At 49.2% G+C, this 13,564-nt stretch overlaps 1 protein-coding gene across 4 annotated transcripts; it reads right to left on the reverse strand.

The window, feature by feature from the left end:
• Positions 1-4,559: 4,559 nt before the first annotated feature.
• Positions 4,560-13,099, reverse strand: LOC125446060 (migration and invasion inhibitory protein). Of its 4 annotated transcripts, none has more exons than XM_048519566.1 (10): positions 13,045-13,099; positions 10,783-10,990; positions 9,871-10,326; positions 9,135-9,237; positions 8,529-8,640; positions 7,520-7,584; positions 6,882-7,011; positions 6,482-6,578; positions 5,437-5,544; positions 4,560-4,943 (listed from the first exon to the last, which is right to left on the reverse strand). In XM_048519566.1, the coding sequence occupies exons 2-10, from the start codon at positions 10,954-10,956 to the stop codon at positions 4,803-4,805; spliced, it is 1,386 nt and encodes a 461-aa protein (XP_048375523.1). In that variant the 5' UTR covers positions 10,957-10,990; positions 13,045-13,099; the 3' UTR covers positions 4,560-4,802. The 4 variants fall into 4 exon arrangements, with proteins under 4 accessions (XP_048375523.1, XP_048375520.1, XP_048375521.1 ...); XM_048519563.1 differs by lacking the exon at positions 13,045-13,099 and adding an exon at positions 12,941-13,030; XM_048519564.1 differs by lacking the exon at positions 13,045-13,099 and adding an exon at positions 12,463-12,740.
• Positions 13,100-13,564: the final 465 nt, after the last annotated feature.

A 13,564-nucleotide genomic window follows, 5' to 3' on the forward strand; every position in this document is an offset into this window, starting at 1 on the left:
ACCCTGACTGCTTCTGTACACATTGTACACATTGAATGCGCAAGGGGAAGCACTACCAGTCAGAATAGGGGACAGCCTGGTGCAGTGGTTAAGAGCAGAGGACTCTACTCTGGAGAACCAGGTTTGATTCCCCACTTCTCCTCATGTGCAGCGGACTTGTTTCCCTGCTCCTCCACATGAAGCCTGTTGGGTGACCTTGGGCTAGTGCTAGTTCTCTCAGAAAGGAGTTTGTGAGCTGCACTGAGATTCCTTAAAAAGAGAGAAAAGGTGGGGTACATATCCAAGCTCTTCTTACTGGGCTTACTGGCCCAAGAGACATTTTCAAGTGGCTATATAGGGGGTAGAGCACATTGAAATCTCAGGTTCCGTTCCCGCCAGCTCCATTGAAAAGGGCTTTTGGAAAGCCTGAAACTCGAGGGAGATGATCAGCAGAGACTGTGGAATGGTCTGGCATGGCTCCCTGGTCCTTTTTCACTTCGTATGTTCAGTAGGACTTCACGGAATTGCAGAAGTGCTGAGATTTTAGCCAACTTGCAGGCTCCGGGAAAAGCCTATGTCATTTTCTTCCTGTGTTTACAGTGCTGTGGTTTTGTGGGTACAGTGGTGGGGTGGAGGAGACCAGCTGCTAGTCTGCCTTTTGTTGTGTGTGAGGCAAAATGTGTGGCTTTCTGATTAGGATACTGGGAGATTATAACTTGATATTGCTCTCCCGTTATCCTTCACGATCTAAGACAGTGATGGCGAACCTATGGCACGGGTGCCAGAGGCGGCACTCAGAGCCCTCTTTGTGGGCACGCGCACACAGAGTTCGTCATGTGGGGGGCGGAAAATCACCCCCACACACACACATCTAGGCTGGCCTGGGCCACTGAGCATAATGTGCACACACCGCGGTGAGCAGGGAGGACTCAGATGGTGGGCCTGGTGCCTGTGCTCCGGGTGGCTGCTGCCCGGTGGGGGGGGGGGGGCGCAGAGGAGACAGAGATGCTAGAGAGGCACAGAGCGGTGCGCACAGGACTTGCTGGAGGCTAGAGCAGGCTGGCCCCTGCTTGAGCAGGTGGGGCGGAGGAAGAGGGAGCCAACCATTTTTTTCCAAACTAAAACCTCATCATTCAGGTTAAATTGCCGGGTTGGCACTTTGTGATAAATAAGTGGGGTTTGGGTTGCAATTTGGGCACTCGGTTGCAAAAAGGTTCGCCATCACTGATCTAAGAACACTGAGAACACCCAGAAGAGTCTGGATTTATACCCCACCTTTCTCTCCTCTAAGGGGATTCAAAGGAGCTCTCAAACTCCACTCACTTCCTCTCCCCACAACTTCTTGTGATCTAGGTGGGGCTGAGAGAGTTCTGAACGGTGACTATTATCCTGAGGGGGATGCAGGAAACCCTGATATGACTTGTTTCTAATGCTGTGTGAGGATGTGGTTAGAATGTTAGAACGAAGAGGTCTGGACTCCAATCCCCACGCAGCCGCGACACTCACAAGCTTGACTTAACCTACCTTGCAGGGTTGTTGGGGGAATAAAAATGTGGGCAATTCTTATGGTTTTTAATTCATCCCACCTTCAATCCAGCCAAATCCTTGGGATCAGGGGAGGTTAGAAACCTAGCCAATAATTATAGGTATTTATGGATCTATATATGTATGTAGGAAAAGTTAATACTATATTGATTTTATGTATAATTCTGAGGACCTATATCATTTGTTTTGTAAGTTTACCTTTTTAAATTAATATTAATAAAAACTTTATTTAAAAAAAGAAAAGAAACCTAGCCAATAATGAACCACCTCACTGCTTTGCTTTGTAACTTTATTGGCGCTCATACGAAATTGCTGTGGAGCAGCTCTTGGGGCTGGCGCAGCGGGCAGGGGCTCAGAGCCCCCTTCACCCTTCGCAGAGTCGTGGTCTCTTTGTCGTGCTTAGTGCCGCAGGCCTTTGTGAATACAGACAAGCAGCAGCAGAGCCAAGAGGCTGCTGGATCCTCGCCCAGAACAGGATCTCTGTTGCCTCCCTACTCTTCTCCCATGTCGTCCACTACAGGGAGACTATCATACGACTCAGTGTCCAAGCTGGGCGGAAGAGGGATCTCAGAGTCATGGGGGTCCACAGGCAGAAATCTCTCCCAGGGTGGGCCCCAGCCAGACCTCTCAGAGCTGTCTGGACATTCCTCCGGCTCACAGGTGACGCACTCCTGCAGGGAACAGGGCTTCTCCTCCCAGAACTCCTTGGCCTCCAGGCTGGCCTTGAGCGGGAGGGCGATGCTGGCAGGCCAGGCCACCAAGTGCCGGCTGCGGGCTTGTTTGTTCAAATTGCACAGACAAATCCAGGGCTGCCAGCTGGTCCAGTGGACGCGTTTCCCCCCTGCAGAGAGCAAAACACTTGGCAGGGAGCCTTGGTGCCAGGACGGAGCCCCCTTCAGGTAGCCCGAGGGAACAGTTATCCTCTCTAGAGAAGATGGCAGACCTCCCTGCTTGGGAGAACGGAAAGCAGGACATTGTTACCGTTTCCACTTTCAAACTCCAGGGATTTCCTAACCCAGAGTTGGCAACCCATTTTACACACCACTTAGAAGAAGAAGAGTCTGGATCTATATCCCCCCTTTCTCTCCTGAAAGGAGACTCAAAGGGGCTGACAATCTCCTTTCCCTCCCCCCACCCCACAACAAACACCCTGTGAGGTGGGTGAGGCTGAGAGAGCTCCGAAGAACTGTGACTAGCCCAAGGTCACCCAGCTGGCTTGTGTTGGGGTGCACAAGCTAATCTGGTTCCCCAGATAAGCCTCACAGCTCAAGTGGCAGAGCGGGGAATCAACCTGGTTCCCCAGATTAGAGCGCACCTGCTCTTAACCACTACACCACGCCGGCTCTTAAGAGGTTTTTAGCAAGCCCATACTTCCATTGCTGGGCCACTGCAACAATAATCGTTCCCTCCCATTCCTGTCTCCACCCCGCATATCCCAGAGGACCTGCTGCACTGGAGGAACATTAAGAATTTGGTGTGGGGGGTGGGGAAATAGCTGTGTGGCAGGTGAAAATGCAGCAGGCAAAGACTTTCTCCGTCATGGAACAATCCCTGCCCCCTTGAATTTCTATCCATCAAGCAACCAAGAAAAACACAATGCTCCCCCCGCCTCCAGAAGAGGCACCAAGCCTCCATAGTTGTGATGTTTTATATCATTTTAAAAAATGATTTTGCTCCTTGGAATGAAAAAACAGTGCCCTTCAGGAGTGCAACCTCCACACTTAGAGGAAGTCTACCTGTGAATGGCCCATCCTGGGGATTCCTACTCTCACAGATCAAACCTCTGACGGATCAAACCTCATGCAGCATCAGAGAGACAGAGTTGGTTCCAGCAGCAGATAAATGTGTGTGTGTGTGTGTGGGGGGGGGAGTGTTGTCTTTACCGACATCCATCTGTGCTCTGGAAGAGCTGACAGGGCCGAAGAGCCAAAATCTGGAGATCAGGAGCAGCCACGACACCAGCAGCAGCCTCATCTGCTCTGGGACCGAGAAGTGTCCAGAATCTGGAACTCAGAATCCTGCTGGGGCAACAGGTCCACACAGGACCGCTGCAAGGGAGGTTGCTGCCATGGTAACCTCACAAGGAAGGAACCAATCAGTCGTTGGCATTCCGGGAAATATTGATCTACAAAATGAACACAAACAGGTGTGCGGCGTGAAACTAATTAACCCAGGAAATTGCGCTGCACACCGGCTGGCTGGTAGTGAAAACGTAAACAATCATAGTCAAATAAATAATCTACTATCGTCTCAAAAACTCATATGTATCTTATTGACATAAGTTCTTAAACTGTTGGTACAATTTTACATGATAATGTACTAAGATGCATCACAAATCCTAAATATAAAGAGGTATAGTTCATAAGAAGCTAGATTCCTTATTCAGTGCTATGTATCAAAAACAGCAGAAAACAAACCGCAAAAGTCCATAACAGAATGAGGTGCCAGCAAAATCTTGCCGAAGAGTTCGAGTGCTGCTCAGCTGTTGCGAAATTCAAGCGTCACTGTTTACAAGCTGCTCCACTGTGGCAATGCAAGCCTCGATTAATGATGATATGAATAGTTCAATAGTTCAATTCAAACGCAATCGCGTATTTGCGTTTTCAATCATCCATCTTCTTTAGGACAAACTGTGTCTTACACATAGTACATTATCATGTAAAATTGTACCAACAGTTTAAGAACTTATGTCAATAAGATACATTTGAGTTTTTGAGACGATAGTAGATTATTTATTTGACTATAATTGTTTACGTTTTCACTATCAGCCAGCCGGTGTGCTGCACAATTTCCTGCGTTAATTAATTCCGGGAAATATTGACAGCATCATAAGAACATCCTTTGGAATAGCATGAAGGCCGGACGCTTCTAGTGTTTGGTGATGGGAGCAGTTATTTCTGGGCTTGCCTAAGTCTTCAGGGGAAGACCCGACTCCCTCTCGGGAGCGACGCTGTCTCAGACAGCAGCCCTGATCCTGTGGAACTCCCTCCTACAGTAAATCCATAGCATTCAGTGTTTCTTTACCCTCCCGGAAGTAAGCAAAACAATTTTTATTCAAAAACATTTAAAAATCTCCTCCCCATTCAAGTACAATTTGGGGGGAAAAAAACGCTCTTTTAAATTGTGTCTGTGAATGCCTTGGAGATTTCTGTTTCCAATCCCATATTTTCTTGAACTGTGCTTTGCTGGGAGGTGGGTATGCAGGCTGTTCTGTTTTGAGTTTCCTGAATTCCAGACTCGCTGATCCTCAATTGGCAGCTGGTGGTGATGAAATTACTTTAATTGGAAGGTGACGAGAGGCCAGGCCGCTTCCGGTGACGCCACCGACGAGACAGGCTGCTGAGTTCGAATGCTGTCACACGAGAAACGTTGAGGAGGTCATCGGTCTTGGTTCCCCCTGATACTCTAGACACCAAATTCTGGAACACAGATTAAAGATTTGGGTAAAACAGTGGGTATCATGATACCAGAGGCAGGTCTAGGGTATGCTATAAAACCAGTGAGGTGCAGAAGTTACCCTTTCACAATAGAACTGGGATAACCCAGATTCAAACACACACTCGCCGAAGAAACTCACGGGTTGACATTTTCCCAGTCTGCCTTTTTGCCTGCCTTGTCTACCTTGCAGGGCTGTTAGATTAGAAAGGACCACCTGCACCAGTATCATTTTTTTTAAAAGTAGAATGAAGTTGCAATAAATAAAACTGCATTTTAATTGGACCAAATCTGATGGTTTTTTAGGTGCCAGTAAACCCAACTTGCCTTTTCACACCCTGCCCCCTCGTTAATAATTTAAAAATCTTATTTGAAGCAATCCTAGAACTGTGTCGAGAAAATGCTGAAACTTGCTTCATATGAGGCACACCGATAGAATCCCCTGCAATCTGTATATCACGATTTCTGTGTTCTTACCCAGTCGAAATGGCCAGAAGACTCGGCAGCCAGGGTACTGCGGAGGTCGAGGCTGCTTAAGGTAGGGCTGAAAGCTTGGATGGGGTTCTCCCAGCCGGCCAGGCAGTGCTGTGGGAACAGAAGGGACAACCTGATACTGAGGATGAGCTTCTAGAACAGTGATGGCGAACCTTTTTGAGACAGAGTGCTCAAATTGCAACCCAAACCCCACTTATTTATCGCAAAGTGCCAACATGGCAATTTAACCTGAATGCTGAGGTTTTAGTTTAGAAAAAACCGGTTGGCTCCCTCTTCCTCTGCCCCACCTGCTCGAGCAGGGGCCAGCCTGCTCTAGCCTCCAGCAAGTCCCGCGTGCATCGCTCTGTGCCTCTCTAGCATCTCTGCCTCCTCTGCCCGCCCCTCCCCGGGCAGCAGCCACCCAGAGCACAGGCACCAGGCCCGCCAGCCGAGTCCTCCCTGCTCACCGCAGTGCGCACACATTGTGCTCAGTGGCCCAGGCCAGCCTAGATGTGTGTGTGTGTGTGGGGGGTGGGGGGTGGGGGGGTGATTTTCTGCCCCATGACAAACTCTGTGTGCGTGTGCCCACAGAGAGGGCTCCGAGTGCCACCTCTGGCACCCGTACCATAGGTTCGCCATCACTGTTCTAGAACCTGTGAACGAGACCTCACTCCAGTGGACCAAGGGGAGTGCACTGAACCAGAGGCAGAGAGCTCACGGGGACATGTGGGGTTACATATCCCCGGGCGCATGCCAGCTGGTCATGTGGGGGGGCACCCCCCACACATCTTCCCTTGGGCCCACCCTGCCAGGCTGCTCCTTCAGGTAGGGAATCTCAAGATTGGGGCTAAACTCCGCCCGACCCCTAATCCTCACATTTTCCTCTTCATTGTTCTCTGTACATTAGGCCTTGCTTGGGTTTGGTGCTGGCCCCGAGACGCCAGGTTTCCAGGGGAAAGCCATGGAGGAAATCTGCCCTCCTCGTTCCACCTCCTGCCTCAATTCCCTTCAGACCAGCCTCTGCCTAAACAGAAGTCAGAAAACTCACCGAGGGCAATGCCAGGTCGTCTGCCGGCTCGTAGCTTTTCCTGCGATGGATTTTGTGCTTGTATGCTGGGAGGAGGGTAGAGCGTGGGATGCTGACCCTGCAACAGACAGCCCACCCCAGAGGGACCAGCAAACTCATTTAGAGATGAGCAACAGGAGTAAAAAGACGCTTTTAGATCATATAAGGCTGAGCGCAGTTCTTCATCCTGGTATAATCCTTTCAACAGCGATTTTCTACTCAGCATTTACATTGAGAGTGAGAAAAGGCAAACCACTCAGGACCACGCCAACATGGCTCTGTGCAGCAGCCCAAGACGGTGCCAGCATGCCCCCTTGGGCACCACCAGGAGCCAGCCCTTCCCTCTCCGTGCGTCTTGCACGCTGGCCGAGTCGGTACTAACCTGACAAATGCTGGTTCCACCAGAGTCTCGAGATGCTGCTGAGTCCTGGGGGTTTTGCAAATGGGACAGGCAGACTCTGAACCCACAGGCATGGCAAAGAGGCGCTTGTTCAAGCGGTAGCAGAAAATGCCTGCAGGAAAAGAGATTCCACCTAAACATTAGGAAGAACTTCCTGACCATCAGGGCTGTTTGACAGTGGAATGCGCTGCCTCGGAGTGTGGTGGCGTCTCCTTCTTCGGAAGTTTTTAAACAGAGGCTGGATGGCCATCTGTCATGAGTGCTTTGATTGTGTGTTCCTGCATTGCAGGGGGTTGGACTTGATGGCCCTTGGGGGTCTCTTCCAACTATATGATTCTAACACACCAGAAACTGCTGCAGGCTGGGTTGGGTGGCTCTCACAGTCTGCTGCAGCATGATATGATTTCAGGGCACAGATGACCACATCTTGGGGGCTGAAAGCTGCCAAGTGAAGCTCAAAAGCGGAGACATTGCATGAGGAAGGCAGATCAGGATGGCTAAATCAGTACGGACCCTCCCCCCGCCACCATGAAGAAATGTGAGGCTGAGCATCCTTCTAGCACTGAGGGGCAGAAAGCCCTCTGGTTCACAGGATTCAGGAAGAGGGAGCCTGACCGTACACTGGTGGGAAGTCGATTCCGTCTCTGATTCTTGATCGAGAATCCAGGAGCCCAGAGCCTCTGACCTGTTGGGGAAACAAACAGCCACAGATCATACTAAGTTATGCAACAGAGCAGAGGTGTGCAGGTTCTGCAACAGGGTTCTGCCATAGGGCAGAGGTATAATAAAATATACCGTATCTTAACATGACAAAATAACTCTTGGTTATGAAAATAACCAGGAACACCCAGAAGAAAGAAGAAGAGTCTGCAGGAGACTCAAAGGGGCTGACAATCTCCTTGCCCTTCCCCACTCACAACAATCACCCTGTGAGGTAGGTGGGGCTGAGAGAGCTCCGAGAAGCTGTGACTAGCCCAAGGTCACCCAGCTGGCGTGTGTGGGAGTGTACAGGCTAATCTGAATCCCCCAGATAAGCCTCCACAGCTCAGGCGGCAGAGCTGGGAATCAAACCCGGTTCCTCCAGATTAGATACACGAGCTCTTAACCTCCTACGCCACTGCTGCTACGGAAACTGCTGCTGGACACTGGAAGTACAAAAGAATAAACAAAATAGGTGTGGCTGTAAAAGATGAGCAGGTTCAATGAACGACCTGCCCCAAATAAAAAAATAACAATGGGGAATTTTACAGGGCATTTCTGGTCCACAGCTTAGACTATCTCTTTTCCCTTACTTTGATTCACATTGGATTTAGGATAGTGTTTCTATTGTATCTCTGGTTAATAATTCTCTTTTTATGCATGTTTCCTTTATATATGTATCATTATATTTTAATGTCTTCAGATTTTTTTGTAGTTTTCTTTTCATCCTTCTAAAAATGATAAAACATGCAGAACACTGATACACACAAATCAGTGAAAACGGTCAAGTTGTCTGCAGTGACAACCTCTCCCCTTCACTTCTGAGGACTGGGGTGGGGCATACAGAGCTAGGCTTCCCTCTGGACCCCTTAGAACTTCCAGGGGTTGAGTGTCTCCTTCCGGTATGGATGCGCAAACTGCCCCTCTCACCGAAAGACTCCATCATAGATGCAAGCTTCTTTGTTCACCCGCCGGAAGTCCTGCAGCTCAGAAAAATACTGCTCTGGTTTCTCTGACACTGAAGAATCCACGTCTAGTAACCCTGGGAAGAAAAGGAAAAGGGAGTCCAAGATAGATCAGACCACACAAATTCCTGGTAGGTTAGACCAAAAGCCTACAAGATCCTGCTTTCCCCAGGAGTCGATATTCAAATTAATCCTGGCTTGGAATGGATTCCCCTTAGCTACCGTGAGTTTTTTTCTGGACTGGGTTCTTCTGTGTTCTGGTATGTTATGCCTTAGACTTTTTCAGTTTGCATTCTTTCCCAGTTCTGTAATCCCAGCCCACCTGCATTGTTTATTAGATATCTTACGTTCTCTGATGGAATTTTCCAAAAATATTCTGTTTTCTGCCTTAAGTCTCACTGAGAAAGGGAGACTACAGATGATAAAAGCAAGTAATTAAACAAGTATTCGCCCCAAGACTACCGCAGGGTATAGCAATCAATTTGCACCGCCCATGTTCATCAGACAAACTCTGCCAGACTTCAAAGCTTATCTGGAACCTGTTTTGCTCCAAAGAGGTAAGCGGTCACACCTGCAATCCAGTCGTACCCCAGAAAAGGCCGAACCGACCACTCGTCTGCAGGGAGAGTGTATTCTTCGGGGTCAGACACAAACATCACACGCCCAGCCTCCTTCTGCAAGAGAAAATGGCTAAAGGGCAGGACGTTCTTCTCAACAAGAGATTATAAACTCTGTGCCAAGGAGACCTTGGGTCTGCAGAGATCAATAACTTTTGGGGTGACCTGAGGGGGGGGGGTCATGCAGTGGCAACACAGTGAAGAAGATTCAGCTTAAGGGCTGCAGAAAGACAACTTTCAAGATAATTACACTAAAATACACAAGAAGGGGGTGCAGCAGTAAAACAGCTAATCAGCAAAAACCCCACTGTACCCAAATCAATCACTTATCGTCTGCAATCCCTGCTGATAAATTTCACAATAAACTTGTGAATTATTGTCTGTATTGCCATCTAATGAACTTTACAATAAAACTTAACACAAACTGTGTCTTACACATACTTAATCTTTCACTGTTGATTACAACAAACAAAATTTGAGACACTATTTCTTAATCCTAAATCCTGGTTAAGATTTAGACAGGAGACCACAGACCAGGGTTGCTAGATAGAGGCAGGCAATGGCAAACGACCTCTTCCCTTGGAAATCCTACAGGGCGCCCATAAATTGGCTGCGGCATGGCTGGCTGCACCTCCCACCCCCAAGATGAGGCTGGTAGGCTGGCTAAAGAGAAAACTGCAGACCATCTACCTTCATTTTCTCTTGGGTTTCCTTGCGTTGTGGTGTGAGCAGGATCGATTTGGGAGCCTTTAGCAGCCGAGCCGACACCGTGGGTCCATGGCTCCCTTTGGCTCGCACCTGGCTCGGCTCCACTCCGTCCCTCGACCTTTGCAGATGAGCCAGGTGTGTTTCAGCATCTGTTGGGCTCAAAGGAATGGATTTCCTTTCTGGGTCTCTTGCGCAGTCACATCTTTTCACAGCCGCTCGGGCAGATTCTCCATCTGTTGCTAACAGCACAGTGGTCTTCTCAGCCCCGTGGGAATCTTGATCCCCTTGATGTGGTGTTTCTCCCTCCTTCTCCTTGTGGGAAGTGATGGGTTTCGAAGGGGACCCAAGGTCAATTCTGGCCACTTGGGGTCCGGCTTCTCCGGATGCCCTCATCGCAATGCTTGTTAACTCTTCAGGACTCTGGCCTTGTTTCTCTTTCTGGAATGGGAATGGAAGCCATAGCATTTCTCAAATATGTAGTGGCTCCCTAAAGCCCAAACAGAGCCAACATGCGACAACAGCTAGAATGTGAGTAGAACAGCTTGATATGAATATAAAAAATGTATGGAGACAATGTATGTGGCCCTGTGCACCTTGGAGGGAGGGCAGGATAAAAGTGTAACAGACAGGTGCAGGTTATCCCTTATAAAAATGAACTGCAGATTTCCCCATTTTCTAATAGTTAGAACTAGGGTGTGGGAGCCCCAGGTTCGAATTCCCGCTCTGCCACTGATAGAGTAACTGAGTAACTGTGGGCCAATCAAACATGTTCATCCTATCCTACTTCACAGGGTTGCAGATAACAGGGAGGAGAATAACGCAAGCTTCTTTAGACCCCACTAAAGAGAAATTACATAAATAAATGTAACACTGTAGAGCTGTTCTTCTACATACCTCTGTTTGGGGATCCTGGGCCCGCCTTTTCTCATGAGGCTGTCTTTTTGCTTGCAGGGCTGGGAGGAAAGATTTTCCCATCTGCTGCTTTTTAAATTCTTCTTGGTTTGCTTTTAGCCTCTTCAGGAGATCTTGGTTCATAAGACGCAGCTTCTCCAACTGTTCCAGGTCCATCTTCTACCTCTTGCTTCGAGAGAGAACATGCAGGCTAGAAAGCAAAGACCCAAGCCCCTTCTTAATTTCTAAAACAACAGTTCTGTCCAGGGGATGCAAGGAACTGGAGTGTGTATGTGCCTGCACATTCTGGAAGGGGAATGCACTCTGCACATGCTCAGAGGGATCTCTTGATTATGCCTTCGAACCAGAGTTGAACTTGAAGCTAAAATATCATCCCCTTAAAATTCCTTCTAAAAGCGTGGTTCTGAATTATCCTCTAGATAAGGCAGTAGTAACTGGGGAAGGGCTGATAGACTAAAACTGCTGTACTGGGTGAGGGGCTGGAAGATTTCCCGAATGACGAAGCACTCCTGGATTATGAGAAGAGAACAGAGACAGAAAAAGCCTGAAGGCACAGCCCTTCCAGTTTTAAAATTGGATGCTGCTACTTTTTATAGGCCTAGGATAGATAATACTACATACCTGCTTAATAAAAACTCTACAAAATACCAATTTATTTAATTGCATCATTTATAGCGCTTCGGAGTCAACATGGACCACACAGAGCGAGTCAATACAATCCGAGGGATTCAATAAACAGTGAAAAAGGATTTGGGTTGCAGCTCCAACCAGAAGTCTGGTACAACAGAGCTGAAGTGAAGCGTTAAGTGTTAACTGGCCACATTAAATGATGCAAAGTTAACACAGTGGGATCCAACCCACAGCATCCGATACACAGCAGTACAGACCACAAACTGTATAATTAGAACTGAGGGGTTGGGTGGGGGCTTGGGCTGTCTTAAAGAGGAACAGGCAAACAAAGATAATCGGATTCCTGAGGATGGCCCAGCACGCTTTTTTAGAAGCCAAGTTTGCAGTCTTTCCTCAGAAGAAGAAACACAGCCAGCCCTAAATGCAGTGTGAACAACACCTCCAGATAATCTAGTGACGGACCTCTAATTTTTATTTTTATTATTATTTAGATTGATAGACTGCCCACCCCTGAAGGGCTCATAATTTCAATGAAAGATTTCAGCCACTGAATAACTTCCTTTGGCCAATGCCATGAAGGGCTGGCATTAATCTCTTGGCCACTGCTGGGCAGTCCCTCGCTCTTTGCTCTGGCTGCCAAAAGATATATTCAGGCTCCAGCGGGCATGTGTTGGTTGCCATGGAACTCGGAGGAAGCAGCCTTTGACAAGAACCTCACGACAACCAGACCAGTGCAGACAACTGCCATTCATTGCTGAGTTGAATGCAGAAATATTCAGAGAATGTGGGGACTGACTTCTGGGCACTCGTTCTGTGTTGAGATGCTAAATAACTCAGCATGCCAGGACTACAGGGAATTGCGATATTGACCCACTCAAGCATTTAGTTTACTTCTGAGAGGCAGCGCTGAACTGCATCAGGATAATAGTGACCCAACAACAGTTTGTAATGCCCAGTCTTAGCCAGGCACCAAGTAAGAAAGAATAAGAGAGCCCCTGAGCAGGTGCAGAGTTCTCCTTTCCACCGGCCTACCTACAACAGCCTCTAGCAGGAGGGGAAGGTTTCTAGTTTGTGAAGCTGATGTTTATCTCTTTTGAGCAGGTTTTGATCCGGGGTCACTTGGACAAGGGGTGGGGGTGGGGTTTGACTCTCGCAACAGTCCTCCCCGAAGACACTGTGGGCTTCCAAGGAGGCTGCCGGACTTGAACCCAGTTCTTCTGATCCGGCCTCGGCTGCAGCTCTTTCCCCAGACCCTCAGCCCATGGAGCCCCCCTGCATGCCCGGGCAGCCAGAGACCCTCCACCCCTGGCTTTCCCGTATGAACTTCCACCTGCTCCAAGCCCCCAGGAACCCCCAGCATCCGGAGAGAGCCCCTTCCCATCCCCAGGGCAGCTGCGACCAGGACTAGCATTGGCACCGAGACCCCCCTCGTGCAAGCCGCGACCCCTGCCCCGGCTCAGCCCCCAGTCACCCTCCGCCCCCCTCCCCCCCGGGCGCCCCCCAGCCTCACTCATTCACTTTCCAGTCGGTTTGTTTTAACTATGTAGCAAAGGGGAAGCTTCCGAACGCGCCCTGATTGGCCAGCCCGGCCTCCCTACCCGGCGTGCAACGCACCAACCGCTGCCGGCCGCTTTCGCTCTTAAAGGGGCCGCTCTGCTGCGAGCTACGTGCCCCCGTGGCTGCTGGGGGGAGGGGGCGTCAGCCCGGCGAGGGGCGGGGGGGGCAACGCAAATCTGCAAACGGGAAGCTATTGCACAGAAAGCTTGGCTGGCTCGCTAAGGATGCTGGTGGGCTGATAGCAACATCTTCTATAGCAGCACCGTCCTGACGCCTGTCATTAATTATTGACTTGTTCCTCCCTTACATACATACATTCATTCAAGATTCATTTCCTGCCCATCACCAGAGTCTCTGGGGTGTGTGCAATCATAAAAAAACACCGTAAAATACAATTATATAAAAACCATCCTAAAACTCCTTAAGCAGCTGTCCCCAAGCCCCCCCCTCCCCCCCCAAGTACCCAGCCCACATAGAGCCCACCCCAACAAATTGTTTGGGCTGGGGCTCAACCAGGACAGGGCTCGTGCTGAGGGTATACCAGTACTGCAAATCATGGGCATCTTGTGGTTCTGGT

The sequence above is a fragment of the Sphaerodactylus townsendi genome, linkage group LG16 (assembly GCF_021028975.2).
Source record: "Sphaerodactylus townsendi isolate TG3544 linkage group LG16, MPM_Stown_v2.3, whole genome shotgun sequence".
NCBI classification, from domain to species: Eukaryota; Metazoa; Chordata; class Lepidosauria; order Squamata; family Sphaerodactylidae; genus Sphaerodactylus; species Sphaerodactylus townsendi.

What these genes read in the sequence shown, in the direction of transcription:
- LOC125446060 (XM_048519566.1), bottom strand. Translation starts at nt 10,956, where the DNA reads ATGGACCTGGAACAGTTGGAGAAGCTGCGTCTTATGAACCAAGATCTC. An exon ending in ACGACCTGGCATTGCCCTCG is followed by an intron (nt 5,545 to 6,481) that starts GTGAGTTTTCTG and finishes CTGTTCCCACAG; the next exon opens with CACTGCCTGGCCGGCTGGGA. An exon ending in CTTCTGGCCATTTCGACTGG is followed by an intron (nt 4,944 to 5,436) that starts GTAAGAACACAG and finishes TCTGTGTTCCAG; the next exon opens with AATTTGGTGTCTAGAGTATC.